The 21,207-nt window shown below is 41.9% G+C and overlaps 1 protein-coding gene across 6 annotated transcripts in view; it reads left to right on the forward strand.

Moving 5' to 3' along the window:
- The window catches only part of grik4 (glutamate receptor, ionotropic, kainate 4), a 234,857-nt gene that overhangs the window by 119,519 nt on the left and 94,131 nt on the right, over positions 1-21,207 (forward strand). For all 6 annotated transcript variants that reach the window (XM_035622334.2, XM_035622333.2, XM_035622331.2 and 3 more), the window contains 2 exons: positions 14,373-14,537; positions 17,533-17,630. In XM_035622334.2, the coding sequence (XP_035478227.1) occupies positions 14,373-14,537; positions 17,533-17,630 (263 nt within the window). The remainder of the gene's footprint in view (positions 1-14,372; positions 14,538-17,532; positions 17,631-21,207) is intronic.

Genomic DNA, 21,207 nt, shown 5'->3' on the forward strand with positions numbered 1-21,207 from the left:
TCTCTACACATCTTTGCGTTCCCTTCCATCTTGTTATCTCTGTAGCCTTCTCAAAAGTGCTCTGAGTCTCTTGAGGGAGAGCCGAGTTAACCTGAAGCCCAGCTTGAATCTTTCACACCATTCGATCACTGCAGAGATAAACACAGCCTCACCGGTGTCTGTCTCCCGGTCCATGCTTCATCTAATCTGATACCTCTTAATGTTAAATTGAGTTCATCTATTGAAGTTTGAATTAAGATACATTTTCCCTGTACTCCTGCAGAGTGAAATGGTTCTTTCTTGTATTTCAGTTGAATACATCATGACCTCTGTCATGACTCTATACAATTAGGTATCTCAGTGAGTGCATCTTCCAAATCCTTCATTTGAAAGGTTGTGAACAACGTCTGTCCTGTTTTCATCACTTAATCACTTGTTCGGCGCCAAAATAGTCAGGAGGCACGAAAAGTGTAAAAGGCGAAGGAGAGCGATATTGAAGGAGGGTGGGCGGGGAAATATTATTGTGAGCCAGTATCAGGGGATATCCAGTACATATCAATGCTGATGCCGTTGAAGGGCCTAAGGAGCTTTGGTTTAGTCTCTTCGAGTGATGTATGCTCCCCGACTTCAGCTGTGTCCCTGCCTGCCCTGTTGAAATGGCGATAAAAAGTCGATATTTCATGTGCAGTGGGCCATCACTCATAGTGGGAGCATACGACTGCATGCCAGTCAGTGTGTGTGTGTGCGTGTGTGTGTGTGAGACAAAAATAAATTAAGAGGAAGGGCATGAGGCAGAGCAAGAGGAGGGGAGAGATGACTGATTGAGAGAAAGGTTACTAATGTCCTTTTCATGTGGTGGATTATACTCTAGCATTGCCCTAAAGCGACAGTATATGAGCATTGCATTTAGTCAAAGAAACTTTCACGTCCATACCTACCATTTGGCCCTGTCTTTCAGACTTTTCAGTTCAGTCCAAACCAAAATGAAGGGTGTGAAAGGTGCCTTGGATCACGGTGTCATGGTATTTCTGTGGCAACAAAATATTCTCCATTCAAACAAAAAGACGACTACAGATGTCGATTGTCAGATGCAGACGCCCATGTAGGTGATGACGCCAGGATGTATGTATGTCTACATTTTGAGTGCGTGACACCGAAACTAACCAGATTAAATGTAAACAATGTAACAAAGACATGAACCTTGGTCCAGACTCTCAGGAGTGGAAACTCCCTTAATCAAGCATCTGCTAACTGCTTTCAAATATTAAATCTCCGTCTGTAAAACTAAAGATGATGGACTCTTTAATTTCAGGACTAAGACTAAAGCTAGTGGACACAATTAAGACTGTTCAACTGACCAACTAATCAATCCAAACATCTTATTGCTACAGCTTTTACTGCATCAGCATTGCAGAGGACCGGTGTCTCCGCTGACCTTTGCATGAACGAGATTCATCTGAGTCTGTCCATCAGACCGTCATGAAAGGAGTGCCCCTGTCATCCACTGTCAGGCATTCTCTTGAATAATAAAGGTCAGTTTACTGCAGATTAAATGACCATGTTGAAATGCCAGAGGCTCCTCTCGGGCAGCATGTGGCTGTTTATGGTCGGCAGACCGCTTGTTTAACTGTGTCTCTGAGGTAACACCATGTGTTTAAATGCTATTACAGTAGAAACAACCGTATGTTCCGACACCAAGTTACTTTGGGTTATGGCTGTCTCTCCCCTGGAAGTGACAAACATCTAGTCACCCCCACCCCTTTTTTTTTATAGGTTTGCCCTTTTTTCCATAATCCACACTGTTCTGTTCTTTCCTCCCTCTCTCTTAACCTTTCCTCCTTTTCCCTATCATCAAACCCTCCGCTGGTCTCTCTTGACCTTCCAGACAATTGCATGCACGTGGCTCTATCTGTAGGCCAAGCCTGTTGAGGGAGATATGCTGAGTGACAGACGGTGAAACCCGCTGAGAGCTGGAAATTCCCCCGAGATGCACCGCCAGGCCGCCCGTCTGCCTGTCTCCCATCCCCTGGGTGCAGGAGATCAACTGCAAGTGCCACATCAACACTGTTTTCATCATAAGAATCCTCCTCTTCATCATCATCGTCATTGACATCGTCGAGATTATCCGTGTGCCGCGCACGTCACACTCCCGACAGTGTGTCGGCTGTCTCACTGTCTTTCCTCGTCACAATCTGTTGGTCTGTTGCTCACCGCAACAGGTCTCCCCTGGGTTTTCCCTCTGTCATCGTCTCATCCTGTCACTTCCTCTCTCCTTTTCTATTTCTCTCAGTCTGTAATTCTCCCTTTAAATCTCTCTCCTACCCCCGCGTCTGTCACTCTCACTCTTTCAGGCTTAGTCAGAACTATCACTCATTATCAGTCATTCGGACTCAAAGTCTGAGTGGAGATGAACTTTTGGCATTCATTGCTTCCTCTCTCCCTCCCATCCCTTTTCATTGTAGTTGTCAAGGGCCATTGCGTTGACTTTATTTCCTCCTTTGGCACCATGACTTCAGAGATGGTGGTGGTCTAAAGGGATAGAAGGCAAATGTCTTTCTGGATGTATGATTGTAAGAGAGACAGAGAGAGAGAGGGAGAGAGAGAGAGAGAAGGCGGCTGTGTTGAGAACTGATGCGAAGTCTAACCGTGGGCACCAGGCGCTGCCATTTTCTCTGAAGTGATGCTATTAAAGTTTTTCTCCACTCCCATCCATCAGAAAAGCACGGAGACTCTTGTTGTATAATCTGAGTTGAAGGGACTGTTGCGCACCAACAGAGTTTTACTGTGGTGAAGAGAAATGAATAACTCAAAGGCTGATTAACACCCCCCCCCCCCCCCCCCCCCCCCCCCCCGTGCACAAATACATATAGTTTTACAACTTGTGCTAGTTTATTCGCAAACAGTACTTTTATGAGCTGCCGTTTATCAGCTGTAACCAGCACTGTCAGGGTTCAGCGTTAACATGTTTTTCCTCCAGCCTTACTTGCTCCATGACTTATAAAAACTACTGCCCTAGACATTTTTTTTATTGCTTCCATCAAATGTTTAATCACCCGTAATGAAAAGAAAACATAAACTTGTGTTAATTTGTGTGCCGTGTTACATTTATTACTTTAATCTATGTTTCCAGACAGGGTGAAGGATTTGTCTGTGCTGTCTGTCTGTGTTACCGACCGTTGCCGCGGCCCTCCAGAGACTCCGCAGCCTCTGAAGAATGATGTCCTCCGTTGTGTCCAGCTTTGACAGGAGCTGGCAGCACACCATGCAATGCATATTTCTATTTCCGTCATCTTGTTTGACCCAGGGGGATTTCATCCTTCCAAGGAATGCATTTTCTTTCTCCTCTTGGGTGATAGCGTTCTTTCACTGCTACCACTTGCTTCCCTAAAATCCGGATTCCCCGAATAAAATTGGGGTGTCACTTCTGTGGCAGTGACAGAGCTGTGGACCGGCTTTTCCATCGGTTGGCTTTCGAAATTCTCTTTTCGGGAGATTATGGCAGGCTGCAGTGTCTTTATTATTAGATAGGGACGGTAGAGAAAAAACAGAAAACGCAGGTGAGAGAGAGGCTAAGGGAGTAGAACTGGGCACTCACTGCTCAGGGTGTTTATTCACATGTGGTATAAACCTTAACCTTTCAGCCATCAGGTCACCGCCCATGTTTGTGTGTGTAAAGTGACTGACCTTTTGCCATTTGCTATCTGTTACTGTTCACAATCCACTCACTTCACCCCGTGTGAGTGATCGGACATCATCTTGTCAATTAATCTCTGCTGTGAATGTCACACCTGCAGTTCAGGTCAGGCCAGACACACAATCGCAGAGTGCAGCGACACAATACGTATGTTGGAGCACTTACCTTGTAACACCGTCAGCGGTGATCGGAATATAATAAGCCCCCCTCATACATTTCAATGAGGCCACTGCATTGGCACAGTCGGGATGCACACGGCAAAAATAGGCAGGGTTGTTGTCCTGCGAAAGAAAGCCTTTCTTTTGTTGTAACACAATGCTCTGTCATGTGGCTCAGCGCTGCATTGGCCAATCAAATGTACCGTATGCACATACACACACACACACACACACACACATTTCTCCTAGATGCTTTGGAACAGGACAGGGAACATTTCTATTTCCCCTGGAAAATGTTGCAATAGAAAGTAAAACAACTACCACTTTTTCCAGAATTATGAAATGTTCGCCATTATTATTGTAAACAGCACATGGCCCCACCAACGTTGCCTCTTGCATAGTTTCAATACAGTGCTACCCGAATACAAGTTAAGGCTCTTTTTTAGTGCACTGTCCTGAAGTGCTGTGTGGGCCCAACTGGAAGTCTTAGGTCCATCTAATTTAATGAAGCTTAAATTTGTGCTGAATGACTCGGAAGGTGTCGAGTGTTTGTTTAACCCCCTCGAGAAAGTGCTCAAGTTACAAATGTCCTTTACTCTGCCAGCAACTATACTCCGCACTAAAAAGCCAGCAGGAGTTCACGAACTTCAGACTGTGGGTACAAAGAACAGACACCCATGTGTGCCAGCGCTGCTGGAGACGAGCCCACGCCAGTGTGTTCCGGGCACAATGAATCACGCTCCCCGCTGTCTTTCTATGACAACCACTGTTCATTCACTATCGCAACGCCGTCAAAGATAACTCATTCTTCCCAAAGTTGAAATGTTTGCCAACAGAGACTTGAGAATGGATGGCCATTAGTCAGCATGAAGACGTCGGAATGTGAAGCGTCGGTCTTCGCTCAGCTGATTCAAGAGAAAGAAAAGTGGGCAGGCTGCTTTGCACTGATAGATTGCTCTCAGACTTTTCCGACCCATTGGGAGTGGAACTGAGCAAACAGCAGCGCGAGTCTCGTCAGTGGAGTGAAATAAAAGACTGCATAATGAACACACAAGACAATGAACTCGTGGCCCGACATGTTAATTCAAAGCCAGCCATTTACATTGCTTGTTTGTTTTTTGAGGCTGTTCACCATCATTTTCTCATTGGGCGGCGCCCATTTTCCACACTGAGTGCCCCTGGTACAGGGCTCCATTATGTGCCTTGTGGATGTCCTGTAATCACGCTGACAATGGCTAGGTCCCATAGGTGGAACCCTTCCGCAAATCAACTTCTCTGCATTCAGTTTATCTCATGTCGTCGTGCAGCCACTGGGAACACTCTGTTTGTGCTAATGTATTTACAATAGCAGGCGGGAAATCTTCTTTAGTGCTTCAGGTCAACATCTGCAGCATTTCAACCATCTGCAGTCCCTATGTGTTTGTGCCAAATATAATGTTTTGCCAAATATTCACTTTCATCTTTCAGCTGTTAGTTTACAAACGGAAGCCTGTCACACAGCATATTTGCATCTTGTTACGTGAAGTATATCTTCTCTTCCTTGTGCTTTTGTAGCCAAATTTCGACTCATTTTGTTTTGGTTTGGTTGGATTTTGGGGGCGAATATTGTGTAAGAGAGGCTGTAAAAAAGTTACAGCTGCTCCTCCTGAGTGTTTCTGCATAAACCTCAGCAGATTCTGCGGCTCCCCAAAGCCCCTGCGGTACTGCATCAGCTAGTTGTGTATTTGCACTTGGCTAGCTTTTGTTTAAGAGCTCTGTGGCTCTGCAGTGATGCCAGGTACTACGTTGAAGTGGGGCAGACATTAGAGGGGCATTATATATACAAATTATTCCCAAGGAACATAAGCATACAATGCACTGACACACACACTAAACACAGTTTGAAAAAAGACACAGTTTCCCATGAGTCCTGTCTCACAGACATGTTGGATGAGACCCGCTGCTCATTATTCCCCAGAGTGAAATGAGCCTCAAGTAAAAACTCAGATCATAAGTATATACTGTATGAATATACACTTGCCATACAGTGCACAACATCTAGTCAGCACATGCAAGAAGACATGCAGAGTGCACACAAGAGAATACATGGTACAGAAACACATACAGGCAGAGATGATCTGTCTCTCCCGTCCACTGTGCAGTGTTTTCTGAAGTCCCCACCCCTCTCTCTCTTTTTTCAGGATCACAACCTTGGTTTTTGAGTAACTGTTATAGATGAACCATGGATCCTGATGAGGTTATAGCCTCTACAATCTATTCTACACTGTATAAATTACTATTTGAACTTTGCTTAATCTTTCATCCACGTCGATCAGTTTCAGAAAATCTATTGAATCCATGACATGTTTTATCAACCATCATTATTTCTCTGATTGGTGTTCGATTATATGATAATTACTTGAGTTGGCTACTGTGAGGCCAACATCATGAACTTTTTTTTTCTCCCCCTGATGTCCCTATTGTCTCCGATATGGCAGAGGGGGGTCTGAGGGGAACCGCTGTCAGAAACCATTGACGAAGAACCATGACATTTCTTTCTCAGTATTGTCTCGTTATCTCAGTGTTGCCATACGCTCTTTGTCATGCCACTCTTTGTGTAAGAAAGTTGAAAACAAAGGCAGTTCGCCCTCATGTGCTTCTCAGTCAATGGCTTCTGCATTTGCAGGCCCGCAGAGACTCTATCAACGGTTACCCTTTAAACACAAAACGGGGAATTCATCACCAATCATTCTAATTTTGAGCCGCAACCCATTGATGTCTACATTTTTATGGTTCCATCCGTTTCCCCACTGGCCACCGGTGACAACAGAAAATGTAGGAGCTGCCGCCTAAATATGCATTAATTGAAACGACTGTCGAACTTTTCATGGCACTCAGCCTTGGATTAATGGGAGTTAACACATCAGTCCACTCGCACACATTATGATCGGTGTATGTGGGCTATAATTATATTATGTGACACCAGGAAATCAGTCTCTTGTCGCCAGGTCTTCCGTGAGCGAGATTTTCTAATTATGTAAGAGAGCACCTCCGCTTCCTTTGGTAGTGCACACCACAGGGCTTTGCGGATGAGATTGATTAAAGTGTGCAACTAAAGCAATTCCATTTTCCATGCAGTCAGACAAGCAGGCAGATTGGCTGTGGTATAGTTCACAGTCATGCTGCATTCAAGTGAACAAAACAGCTATTAGACCAAGCATGAGGCAGCATTTTCATCTGTCGACGTACACAAACACACAGGTACGGTACATGCGCACACGGTCACACACCACAAGGAATATCTGAAGGAAAAGTTTGTGACTTGTCTCAGATAAATTAATGTCAAAGCTATTATCAAATAAATGAGATAGGATACTATACAATGTTGAAAATACCAGATTAGTTGAGTTGATTTGCAACTGTTATATACATTGCTAAGAAAAATAAAATTGCAATATAAATCAAGCTCCTCAAATGATATCTAAAATTAAAGGGTGAAAATGTTTTCTTTGTGCATGTGTAGATTTCAAATGTTTAAATTCTTTACAGCAAGTGTGTGTGTGTGCGTGGGCGCGTTTGCGCTTGCTTGTGCGTGCGTGCGTGCGTGCGTGCGTGTGTGTTTGCGCTTATGTGTGTACCCCTCTTGTAACACTGATGAAAGTGAAGAGAAACTCTTTCTTTATGGATGTGAAGATTTTTTTTTTCAGTAAATGAGTGTGTGCGTGCATGTTTTTGTATAACCCTCTTTAATAACAGTGACCTTTTTGTTAAAAATAAAATGGACAATATGAAGTAGAATCTCTTGACACAACCTTGACATTCAGTGCATGCCATTGCTGAAAATCAAAAAATTAAAAAATTCATTCCAGTCGCCCTCATCTGCACCGTTGTCCTCGCTCTTTGGAGAGAGGGTGAAATGTACAAACCCATTTAACCAAAAGGCAGCTGAAGAGGCGCTGAGGGAGGGCAGGCCTTTGCATTTTCAAACGGTGAGGTCCTCGACCTTCACATTTACTGTTCCCTGCGTCTCATATAAACTTGAAATTCATTTGCACACTTGGGTTGAATGAATGGATTCTGTTTCAAATCACATCATATAAATGTGTTGGGTTTTGGTTAGACATTTCCAGCAATTCATACGGTAAATGGACAAATTAGTGAAATAAAGTGTTTTAAAACTATGTTCAAATTAGTATATTGAAGCAAAAAATGAGAATGGATCACGGCAGCGACGGCGATAAGGAGAGAGCCTGTTGTGCGTCACTGTCCCACAGCAGTTTGATTGGCTAATTGACCGCTTTGTTTATTTTGTGTTTTCAAAAGGCATCGCAGTAACGGGGCCTGGCTGTGGCTCTTTAGTGGATGTTGTCATTAATCCCCTTTCAAACCTGCAGTCGTACACAGCTCCGTTTCTGTGTGTAGGCCCTGATCCGATCCCTCCTGAACACAGGATAGTGCGGACTAATCAGCAGCTGCAACAAAACAAGCAGACGTCTGATCAAGTTGCGAAAGCAGCAGTCGATGCCAGAATGTGAGGGGAAGTAATGTTGAGTCTTTAAATCAGAAAATCCCAAATGTATTTGCAGACTTACTCAGTGTCATTCTAAATAGATTGAAAAAATTAAAACATTACATTTTTGATTTGAACTGATGTAAATGTTTGAATTAGTTAACCGAGTAATTATTTGTCCTTTGTGGGACTTTGTAAAGACACTTTTTATGACTGTCTGTCTAGTCTCCTGCTCGTTCACATTTGTGCATAGTTTTATGTCACAAAAAGTAGGTGTATTTTTAGGGGATGATTAACATGGAGGAAACTTACAGGGTGTTAAAATGGCACCACCTTAAAAACAAATGAGAATATTGAAGATGTAGATATAATTCCTCATTTAATTAAGAGTTTAATCTGACCAAAAAAGATGCGAGATGCAAAAAGTGAAAAGTGTGAGTCTTGTTCCACCCTATAACTTTCTGACTTTGGTACAGAAGGTCAGGGTTCAATTCGGAGTCATCCCAGTGTGAGCCCTTAGGCAAGGCCCTTAATGTTTCCCGCCTCGATGATTGTATGTCGCTTTGGACAAAATGCGTCAGCAAAATGAATGTAATAATGTAATGTGATCTCTAAAAGAGAGGTACACTCGCCATGGTTGGCGGATGGTGCATTAAATCTGTGATTTATTACGGTGGATACGAGGTGTTTGGTTAACCACGGCTGCATCATTTTATTGCAGTTAGACCCGGCCTAGTGCGAACGCCCCACTCACATCCCCTGACCCCCCCTCAGTGAGTGTGAACATTCAGAGAACGTCTGGAATCTGCGAGCTGATGGCGGCTCCTCTCTGAACATAGAGCTCTGTCGTCCAGCATCCACAAACCGTAGTGGTGCCGACTCACCGGCAGCTTCTTCTCTGCTCCAGCTCATGATTTGGCTCTTTTCATTTGTTGCTTCTTCTCACACAGTTCATCTTAATTGCACTGTGTGACTTTTGTTCTTGCTCTTTAACAATTATGACTCAAAATGTGGCCAAGTGAAACACTCAAGTAAGCGTCCAAATTACATATTTATAAAAGATACTCAAAAAATGACCCAGACTTCATGTCAAAATTTCAACAGCGCATGACATTTGGTTCTATTAAAAAAAGCGGCATGTTTACGTGAGTGAGTTCACATTGATTCAAGCTTCTCATTTATCTGTGCCAAGAGGAGCAATCGCTCAAGGTAATGATAACTGTTGAGAGCACATATATGTGCAATAGTAGCCCAGCAGAGTGTGTGATTTTAAAAAGACCGTTGATTTGCAATTCAAATGAAAGCACAATACAATATTTATATTCTATTATTTGATCAAGGGCCAAGTCCCTCTGAACTCTTGCCCCCCTCCCCCTATCAGATAATGACTTTTTTCCCCGATCAAAGCTCGCGGGTTGAAGAACACTTTACCATTAATTACCTCGTACAGTAGGTAAAGAGCTAGTTCATTTGATCTGCATTCAGCACTTGGTCTGGGGGAAATTGAGATGCAGCCATTGAGTTAATAGAGAAGCCAGTCGATCTTTCAAAAGGAAAATTAGTTTTTTACCCTTGGCTGCTACTTTCCAGAGACACGTCAAAGCTCTGTAGGCTGACGTCTTTGGATATTCTTCCCGTACAACCAGGGCTCTGTAAGCAATTTTCATATAGCTGGAAATCTTACAGAGGTTGAGGTCTTTGCCTATTTCATGAACGTTTATGCACTTTGTTAACTTTTGCACTTTAAGTAATATCCCCATGTTTTAAATGCACTTATTGTAAGTCGCTTTGGACAAAAGCGTCTGCAAAATGAATGTAACGTAATGTAATGTAATGTCCGTATGTCTGGATTTTGGAAATTCACACTTAGCAGCGGTTCTTCTGTTCCCTCCTGGAACACGAAGACTTTCACAGAGCTGCTCTCTCTTGTGTCAGTGTATAGAGAGAGAAAGATGGGAAACTGCAGTTAGTCAAGTTTTGAAAGTTGTGAAATGAGTTGCTGCCTTGGTTTGAATCTCATGTTCAGGATGGGTAATTCCACACTCAAAGTGACAAACTCTAATAGCACTGTGCGTGTGTGTGTGTGTGTTAGAAATGTTCCCAAGGTGCCATGAGATCACTTTCCTGTGACTTTTTGTCCCTTTATTTTTACAGAAATTCTCATTTCGTACCTACTCTCCACCCTCGGCATCCCTCCAGGCCACAAATTGATCGGTTTGGATGGATCAAGGCTGAGCTTACATTTTGCCTGTGTGGAAACAGTGTTGCTTGTTTGCCCGCTGTCATGTATTGACCACCCCCAAGGGTCAAGTCATGTTAGGCCAAGAAATGTCAAAATTATACGTTTCATTCTTTACTGCTGTTGTGCACATCTGTGTGGCTAGATCTTCACTGAGTAATACGACATTTAACTTAGTTCAATGCATTTAGTGATATGATTATTTTTGAGGGCTTAAGAAAGGAGGTATTACACATTTTTTCTTGTCAATAATAATAATAACAATAATAATTGTTCACACGTGGAAATTTGCTGTGGAATTAATTTTTTGTCAAAGGAAATCGAGAGCAGAAAAAAAACATGCCATGAGAGTGAGGCTGAAAGTTGATAAGACAATGAGGTAAACGCAGATGTCATAGAAACCATAACACTGTTTATGAGTTTATGACAGCAGACACAAGACTTTTGATAATGGCCTTTCACTCGTGAGGCATGTTCATCAAAATGTACTGTGAATTATGAAGCGTTACATGTGAAAATTGAACTTTACTAATGATTTACAAAACTTTTTACATTCACTTAAGCTACTTTCTGAATTTGCCCCTGACATGCCAGATATCTTCATTTGCATCTATTTCTAGTGGATATTCATTTTAAGTGTAACAACTCGACCAACTGAAAATAATTTCTGAGGACGCCTGTCACCCTCCATCTTGTTGTAAAGTCATTTCGGGTTTGATTTTTGCAGATCTTTTTGGCTGCATGTGGGCAGTGGAAACAAGCTGTTTTACATTTACAGTATCTAGGCACACGTGTCAGCAGGCAGTGTGCCGCTGGGTTGTTTAAACATCAAGCAGATAAGAAGCAATCATGTGCCAAGTCGCAAATATTAAGTGCAAATATCCAATTATTTCCTTTTTTTTTTTTGTCCACACCGAATCCTGAAGATTCTGACTCTCTGGTTGGCTTTGTCTCTCTCTACCATTTGGTGTTGGACAGCGAGCTTAGTTTAGTGCTTTTAGAAAGTCCTGCTGTGCATCCTGCGTCGGAAAACAACGCTGATCAGAGCAGTTAGAGCAAACCAAAGCAAACCATAAAAGCAAAACAGTGAGCTGAAAGACACCAAAGAGTATCATAGAGCTGTGGGGGACTACGGCGTCAGTTGATAGTTCCTCTTTTGACCCCTTTCAAATATATATATATATATATATATATATGTATGTTGAATGTAGTCATTTAATCCATTATTGATATCAAAGAATGTAACACTGTTGCGTTTGGCTGTTATACTAAGATCTTTATCGTGATATTGTCAAGAAGTCTTTGTGAAACCATTCATTTTTAAACATGCTGCCGTGATAAACCCCCATCGCAGGGTTTTCCTTGGGATCTGAAGTGTCAATCTTCGGACAGAGAGGAGTCCTCAGAGCTGAGTGATGAATATTTATGGAACTGGGTTGTTTCCTTGTTTTTTTTTTTATTTAAGGCAAAATTTGAGAAAGAAATTTGTGCTGCTGTGTGCAGCAAAATATCTCCCCCTCCAAATAAAACTTAAAATGAATGTGTGATTTTTTTAGAACTATCCAAGTATTACACCAGGGATCAAATCAAGTTGTCGTCAACTGTCCTCTGTCCACAGCTTTCACTTGGGGCAGGGATGGCTACGACCTCGGCTGACCTTTCACTGCTCCTCTCCGCTTCGTAGCAACTCTTGTTTATTGGTTGTAGATATTGTCCTGCTGGGACTCGTTCCCGTGATGATATCAGATGAGTGGATACATCTCATCTTTGCAAGTCGAATAAAGTTATTGTTTGTTCAACTGTGTGATCAGCAGAGAAAAGGTCACTTCAAACTTGTTGCAGCGCCGTGTGCAGCAACAAGCAGCGCATTGGAGTCTGTTATTATTAGGCTTGAAGCTTCAACACTCATCCTGCTGTTTTGTTTAATTCATTTGATGGTTAGTCTACATTAAATTTACCTTTCAGCCAAGATGTACTTAATTCCTTTTTCTTATGCCTTATTAAGTTCACACTTTTTTCCAGACAGGTTATTTTTATCTGCTCTGTCTACTTGAGCTGTAAATTAACGTGTGATGCTAATCCAATATAATTACATTAATTTCAACCTGTTGCTCATGTTATTATTTCTCCTTTTCTGAGTGTAGATCATTGAGGAATGATCTACACTTGTATAAATGCCTGTATAAATGTTGGTAGTTCACGCAGCCTGCCATGTTGGGTTGATTATGCATTTCTTGTGGCTAATGTGAGCATTGATGCAGTACATAGGACAACATCAAACTGGCATGGAAAGACAAGTGTTAGTTAGACTGATACTGAACATATAACACAGGCCATTTATTCAGTAGATATAGAAGCATATGCAAAACACAAAGTCATCAGTTTATTAGGAGCACTCTGCTAAAACTGATGCAGTCTTATGCTTTTTAATCTTGCGTTTAATTCAGCCTAAAATAAGTTTAGCTTAACTTGAATCGTACCCTCACAGAGACTTTAATGTTCAGCGTTTTTGTTGAAAGTGTGTTAAAAAGGCGTTGATTCAACTGTATGATCATTTTGCAGATGCTGCTCAACTGCACTGTGTCATGTTGAAGTGTTCCCATTACTTTGTCCACCTCATTCAAATCAATTCATAACCTTCATGAACATAAGATTTATCGCAGGACTGACGTATTAGACTGCATTTGTTTTGTCCAAGTGTTGATGTATAGTGTGTCATATTCCCTAATAATTTATATTTATGTTATTTATGTTTCATCAGCCACGATGACAAGTGCTGTTGAAGGTCATTGAATACATTTATTCTATTTGTAGGAAACATCCTCCAGAACAGGATACAGTTACAGTGTGCGACTTTAAAAAACAGCAACAACAAAGTTGCCTTTAGTTTAATGTTAAAAAGCTTACCCGCTGTCTGGATGTATTTTATTGTTGCTGCAAACTCGGAGAATGCATTCAAATAGACCACTCCTTAGTTACCATGAGACATGGAACGATGATAGTCCGTTTTTAATAACCTGTCTTTTCAGACATGGTGATATTGACATTGCCTTTTTCTGCATAAAAAAATAAGAGATGAGTGCATTATCAACATTCACCTAAACTTATTCTGATTATAATGCTGCATTACATCGATTACACTACAGCATAGAACCATTTCCTAATATAACATGTTGTCTCATCATTATGTAATGCTCCTGTGCCAAACTGATTTCATTTTTAACAGACAACGGAGAAGAAGTGACTGAAGGATCGCACTTTTAAGTGTCTGCTGTGCCTTATGAAAACCTAACAACCAGTGGATGTTTTGCCGCCTTAAATAATATACTGTGTGATGAATTTATGTTTTTGTAGTATACTTGGAAATACATTAGAACGGGCGCAAGATTTAAAAAACGTAAGCTTTCAAGCTTTTATCGTACAAATAAGATATCTGTATTTAATATTACTCACCTTTTTTAAGAACTAAAGTAGATTCTGCACACTAAAAGCTGCTCCCAGAGTGTTCCTTTAATTAAGAAAAATGCTTTGCCTTTTGAAGGCACTCCAGATGAATGGAGAGCAATGTGCACCAAATGTCACCTCAGTATTGGTGCTAATAAATCCATAAACCTAGGAGTGAACTTTTATTTTATACCTTTGAAAAATGCTTTAAAATACACAAACTGTCTTTACAGGTTCTCAGATTGAATGATCATCGCAGCCCTGGCCCCGAAAAACAGCAGTGACCTATGTGGATATATATATTCATCCTTTTGTGTTTTCTCTCACAATCAAAAAACATTGCTCTTTTTCCCTTTTCCGTCTCCTCAGCTGCCATCCTCGATGACCCTATGGAGTGCAGCAGAGGGGAGCGTCTGGCCATCACGCTGGCCAAAGACAGCATCAACAGGAACACAAACCGCTCCACCACTGGCAAGCTGGAGGTGGACATCTTTGAACTGCTGAGAGACAGTGAATATGAGATGGGCGAAACGAGTAAGTAACGCAGGGGGTTGGATGCAGATTCGTAGGTGGGGAGAAGATGAAGAGTGTGCGTTTGTTCATTTGAGTCTGTTGGTCAATAAGACTGCGCGTGTTGAGTCAGGGAGAAAGATGGAGAAAGTAACACATGTTAGGCCCTGTTGGATCCAGTCGGCAATCGCACCAGCAGAAAAAGTCTGTCCTTCAGGCCTGCTGTCTTCTTTGTCACTCCGTCTCTTGTACAGTTTCCCCAGCAGCGATAAGTCTGTTTGGACAGACTGGTGTGGTGTATGAACGCAAAAGGAGCTGAAATTTCTGTGGATATAGCTGTGGGATGTTTTGTGTCTGTTTTATCGGTTATATTTAGTCCTCACACGGTAGCAATTTTTCATCCTGCTGTATGAGGGCAGAGCCTTGTAATTTAAAAGTGAATTAATCTACATTAAAAACAGTCCCATTATGAGGTTTCCAGTAATTAGTCACAGAGATATAACACATGCATCACTGAGGGTGACTCCATTACCAATAGCTTTAGTCTCTTTTCATTTATTTATTTATTTTTTTATCAATTTAATCAATGCTAATGAACCTTCTCATGAAAACAATCCACAATCAATACAGCGCTGCAGGTGTCTGCAGAAACCACCCATATAAACGGCTCTGACAAGAAATGTGAGGATGGATTTTCAATATGACACATTTCCACTTTCACAAACCAAAGAGCATCAGTGGCATCGATTAATCCATGGAAACGCTTCTCTTACCACAACAAGAAGAAACTGTATTACTTTCTCTGCCTGGTTTACTACAAACCCTTCTATGTTTCTGTGTGTGTGTGTGTGTGCGTGTGTGTGTGTGTGTGTGTGTGTGCGCGTGTGCGTGCATGCTGGAATTGTGTGTATAGTATGCAAATATTTTGTGTGAGGAAATGTGAGTGTGTGTAATTAGAGGCAGGAATTGGATTAGGGATGGATCAGTGGCCGCAGATAGATGGAAATATCACAGAGGGAGTGCTACCTGCCCGAGAAAGGTCCCTCCCCCACCTTTCTAACATCCACTCCCACCTATGGCTAGTATGAAGCTCCTACGTGGACAGTGTGCTGCTTTTGAAGGCGGATGTGAAGCCACACAGCACATGTAAATGGTTTGCTTTGGTGCTGCTGCGTGCATCCGAGAAAAACTGAGATTGTTTTAATCCCATGAAAATGGAATAAATTAGGATTTGAAAGGAACCTAAAAGTACACGCACTTTGAACTGCAGCTGACGGAGTCGGATTGTTGTAGCGGCGCTGTGTGTTTCCGTGTGTATATATGCATGTTCATGCTTCTGCTATGTGCCATGTCCTGCGCTGCCTGTCTGTCCATCTCTTCTTCCTCTTGTGTCCAGCAAACCTGTAAGGTATTTCTCAGGTTTCACGCATCACAGCCCTAATCATTCTAAGGTTCAGTGGCTTGTATTGATCAGGGAAAATCAATGTCAAGAAGGGAAAATTGACTCCATTCGACCTAGACGCCTTCTGACCATAGTTTGCCCGCAGTGAGCAGCACAATACTTTTCTGACAATTCACGGCTCTCATGGAAACCTTGATGCCAATGTCTGAGGGAGATTAAACTTTAACAAGTGAAAGCATGCATATACATATATGTGTGTGTGTAAGTGTACGTGTACGTGCATGTATGTATAGACACACACACGCACACACACAATTCTACCTATTAATGTAAGGAGCAAAATGGAAGTGTCACAGGGGCCAGTTGCATGTTGGCTGGAAGTCATATCATTTGGTCTTATATTTTGGTGAACCCATGCAGGCAGGTGCCTGCGTGCGTGCGTGCATGTGAAATTGCGTGTGTGCATGTGTATATGTGTGTTGGTGTAAGGTGTCTGTGTGTTCATGTCTCACTGCCCCCATGGGTGACTAAGGAATTACTTATTAATCATTTGATTCGCTGCCTCTGGATTCACAGTGCGGGTCAGAGAACGGTTCCCCTTTGCCTCTTTTTGCACACGTAGCTGGTTAATACTCTACATCTACCCCGGTATGAATAATACTTGTGTCTGCCTCACATCATTGAGTGTAGAAGTTTAATTAGAAGCCAAGGATAATAAAATCACAAGAAATTACATTTGGTTTCCACTTCATAGGAGGTTAACGTGTATGGCCTGTGTACAATAGAGTGGACAAAAACTCACATTCTTTCAAAAGTTTCTGTCTAAGGATATTCTGTATCCCCAAAGGTAAAGGTTTCATTGTACAGATAAGATAATGTTTTCCAATGTAGAATATGGAAAACAAGATGGAATGGGGCATTAAGCGATTTTGATCCAATACACTTTTTGCAGCCCTGGCTCCATAAATTGAAAACCATCGATCCCCAACACCTTAAGAGACGCGCTATCGACAGATGCAACGACTCAGGGCCTCGTGGTTTCGAGCCCCTACCGCTGCAGTCAAAAGATAGACAACAAGCAATCTTTCTCCAAAATCGCCTCCTGCTCCTTAAAGGCATTCATGTGCAAATGTTCAAATAGAAGATTTTATATTTTGAGCCAATAGATACTACTGCCTGTCACAGTTTTCTTCCTATCTGTCGTTCTCACTGTCAATGTGGTTATCAGACTCTCCCAAAGACTATTAAACTCCCTGCTCAGACACTGGGATATTTATTTTTTTTGTATGTGCATCACGCTCGCCATATTAAACGTGGACAAATGCATTCGGCCCTGTAGACGTTTCACCAGCACATGTAGGTCCGGGTTCCCTTGAGAGAGTCGAATCGCTGGCTCAGGCTGCTAACTGTTTAGAGGCCGACATAGTCAGCATGTGAAACCATTAACTGACTGAAGAGGGCCTTTTTTTTTAAATGCCTTGCCTCAGATCCTTCAAGAAGTCCTGTACTTTACTTTCATGGATAGCACCCGCTGACTTGCTATGTCTCCTGCTGTCTCTGTTCCCTTCCCATCCCTAATCCCTGTTTTCCCCTCTTCCCCTCTCTGTTTCCTCTCAGTGTGCCAGATCATGTCTAAAGGGGTAGTGGCAGTCCTTGGCCCCTCGGCCAGTCCGGCCTCCAACTCCATCATCAGCAATATTTGCGGAGAGAAGGAGGTGAGTCTATGCACCCAACTGGTCGGTGCCTGTGGGCAGAGTGTGGAACAATGATGCTCATTAGCAGCTATGTGTTTGGAGACTGAGGGGGAAAGAAAAAAATCCAACTTGTTGTTGGAAATGATTAAATACCTCAATGGTGTCCATTCCAGTGGCACTCAAATGAAAGCACTGCTGGAGATTTTATTTCCTCTGTTCACCTCATTAGCTCGGAGCAGTTTGGCTCACTGATAGCCACTGTTTGGAGATTTTCATATAAACAAACAAAACTATAAGTTTCCTTTGCATGGATACACCTGGGCAAATTGGGGGCCTAATTTTGTCATAGTGGCCCCTCCACCACACATGTTCTCAACTCCCTGACTTCCACCTTTCTGTTGAAGCTGTTTCCCTTTTGTTGTTCTTTTCTTAACGTGACGGTTTTTTGTTTTTTTCCTGAAATTGTGGGTTGCTAGCCCTATGCCATACATACAAAATCAGCATAAAGCATAATGTTGTTAAACTCAATTAACCTTTATTAGTAAGAACAAAGTACAAGTAAATAGCAGTAGCATAAGGGGAAAAAAGTAGCTTCGAACTAAAATTGTTATTCAAGTCACAAATAGATAATCAAATGACAATAAAAGATATTTCAACAAAATATATTTTCCTAAAATCTAACTTCAACCTGAAAAAAAGTAGCAGCCAGACACTTTTGTCTTTTAACAGAGCTGAACGCAGAGTACAGGCGTTCGATGAATGGTAATGGCTGCCGTTGGGAAATGATTAAACCTCCAGTCCAGCTGTAGTTTATACACCTTCAAAGTTTTTACATTTTTACTTTTCCCACCTGCAAATTTAGCACAAACCCCCCCAATGGGTTAGCTTCATTGTAAAACCATGGAGAGCGCATCGATGCTCAGCCTCTCCTCTCTCTCTCTCTCTCTCTCTCTCTCTCTCTCTCTCTCTCTGTCTCTCTCTCTCTCTCTCTCTGTCTCTCTCTCTCTCTGTCTCTCTCTCTCTCTCTCAAACCCATCGACAGCAGACGCATTAGTCAAAGTTGGACTGGCCATTAGGAGCACACGTTCAAATCCCACCGAATCAGTGGATCAGTAGACTGTCATCATGCAGGCAGAACTCAGCAGAACAGTGGTACTTCCTGCTTCCGCTGTGCGCTTTCCCACAACGTAGTTCTCCGCAGGTCTTCTCTGTGTGCACACAAGAGTGGGCTGGGTTAACAGTTGCCAAAAGCAGTCAATATGCATCACACCCCCACACCAGAGTTCACAGTAGCCAGCAGCTCAACATGTGAAGTCATGACAACAGACTTCTCACCAACACCCACGCCTGCAGATGTAAATGATGAATCGGACATTGTGCGTCATCGTGTGCCGCTCAGTCACTGGCAGAATTTATAATAGTCATGGGGAGGGAGTTAAGACTTATCATTGGACACAAAAAAAATTAACGCTCCTTAAACCAGGATGAGTCATCCAACGGAAAAGAGAGAGGAGAAAAGAGATGTGTTTTTGATGTAAAATACTATGACTTTGACATATTTTTGACAGATAACAAGACATAAAAGAACAATTAACACAAGGACACGTGATTAAACCTGGGGAAATGTATGGAGCTTTTAATGCCAGGTCTCAACGTTGCCTAATTCTCTGTGAAACACTGATATGATTTGACATGACAAATTATAGTATTATTGATATTATTACTATAGATACTATTATGATTAAACAATTCGACAGCCATATTTTCTCATCCGAGCTGTGAGGAAAAACATAAAGCTTCACTTCATGTTTAAATTTCCCAGTTGGATGCTAATTGGCTTGTCTGACGTGGTGTGTTTTGTTGTCGGATCAGACAGAGCAACCTCCAATTACACAACTAGATCAAAATCAATTCCGAATATGAAAAGAAGAGTATATTCACAAAGTTTATCTGTGATGGTTTATTGCCACGCGTTGTTGCATTTACTAAATTTGAAACATCTCTTGAACCTGACGAGGCCTGTGGTCAATAAAGTAATAATATTATGCACTTGTAGACGGATTGCCCTAGTGTTTCTGCATTATTCAACACATAAGACTGGAATCTTATATTTCATATAAAGATATAAAATCCACTATATAGTGACTGCAGGTTTTACAAGCTACATGTCAGCTTTCTTTCACTTCATCAATCACTTCTTTTCCACGAGTGTATCCTGGTGTGCTCGCCGCCGTAATTGGATTTGGTCCACGGGTAAACCGCCTTTTTAACTGCCTGAATTTGATTAGCATGACTATTAAAAGACACCCCATATTAAAAGACATTCTATTACCATCTCCATAATGTCCCCTGGTTCAGTACAGCCCCGTCTTTCTAACGAGACGTCCGTGTGTTACAGCCGTAGACAGACCAAGACTGCCTGCTGTTGAGAATCTCTGGTGGCAGTGACTGACGGGGCAGAAAAATGGACTGTGATAATACCACTGTGTGAATAGGAAAGACCCCGTGAAGTTAAAAATGACACGTTTGAGTTAACTGATACTTACAGCGTAGTCATGAAATACAATAAGGATTTGATACTGGCCCAACGGACTCACAGATTCTCCACACTTTCTCAAATTGAATCTCCATTTATCTCTTCTTATTGTACTTGTGTATGAGTAGTATTAATTTGGATGACCAGAACACTTTAAAGCTCAGCCAAAATTCCGTGTTTGTCCCAGAGGGTAGGATTATAAAATGGTGTCGCCATGTTCAAATCTTTGTCCTTTCCTCCTTTCACACTGACTTAGTGAGTCATTTACACAGTGCAAGTGCTGAAGTCTGAATTATGTTCGGTATTTAGGTTAACACCTAAAAATGAACTACTAGTAGTATTGAATTATTACACTGCCAAGGGAAAATATACAATGTTACTACATATGACAGCTTCATTGAAACCTGTGGACTTTTCCTTTTCATATGATGGTTGGGTGTCCAATAAAAATCCATACATAACCCTTGGTGACTCTTTTCTCGTGGACTGGATTGAGCCATGCAACTCAATCCCTGTACTACTCTTTTAATTCTAATCCACGTTTTGTTTAAGACTCAATTCAGCATTTTCATAGTATCATAATTTTAATAATAGCAGTTCAGCAGATGGTCTTCTTATCATTCTTATTTTTCACCTAAAGTGTGCATAGTTTTGAGTAGTGAAGACACGTTCCCTTTTCTGAATTCCACTTGGAGATTCATGTTGGGTTTCATAAACTCTCAGGATCTGCCAAGTGGCCTTCTCACCTCTTGGTAAAAGTGTCAGAATTAACATTGGCCAGACAAGGAGCCACCCTTCTCCAACCCGAAGAGGCCGATGCTCTGTCATGATAATGAAATTAACAGCAGGATGTGAAACCACTTTGTGACCTTTGGTGGTCACCCTGGCTGTGGATCTCAAGGAGAGACTGATGTTTTATTCAAAAAACTGAAATATGTTTTACAAAGCAAAGTCATCACTGATTAAACACTTAATGAGCTTTCTCTCTCTCTCTCTCCCTCTCCTCCTCTCTGTCACACACGCACACACACAGATTAAACCTGGTTTATACTTCAGCATAGG

This window comes from Scophthalmus maximus, chromosome 11, assembly GCF_022379125.1.
Source record: "Scophthalmus maximus strain ysfricsl-2021 chromosome 11, ASM2237912v1, whole genome shotgun sequence".
In the NCBI taxonomy this organism is placed as follows: domain Eukaryota; kingdom Metazoa; phylum Chordata; class Actinopteri; order Pleuronectiformes; family Scophthalmidae; genus Scophthalmus; species Scophthalmus maximus.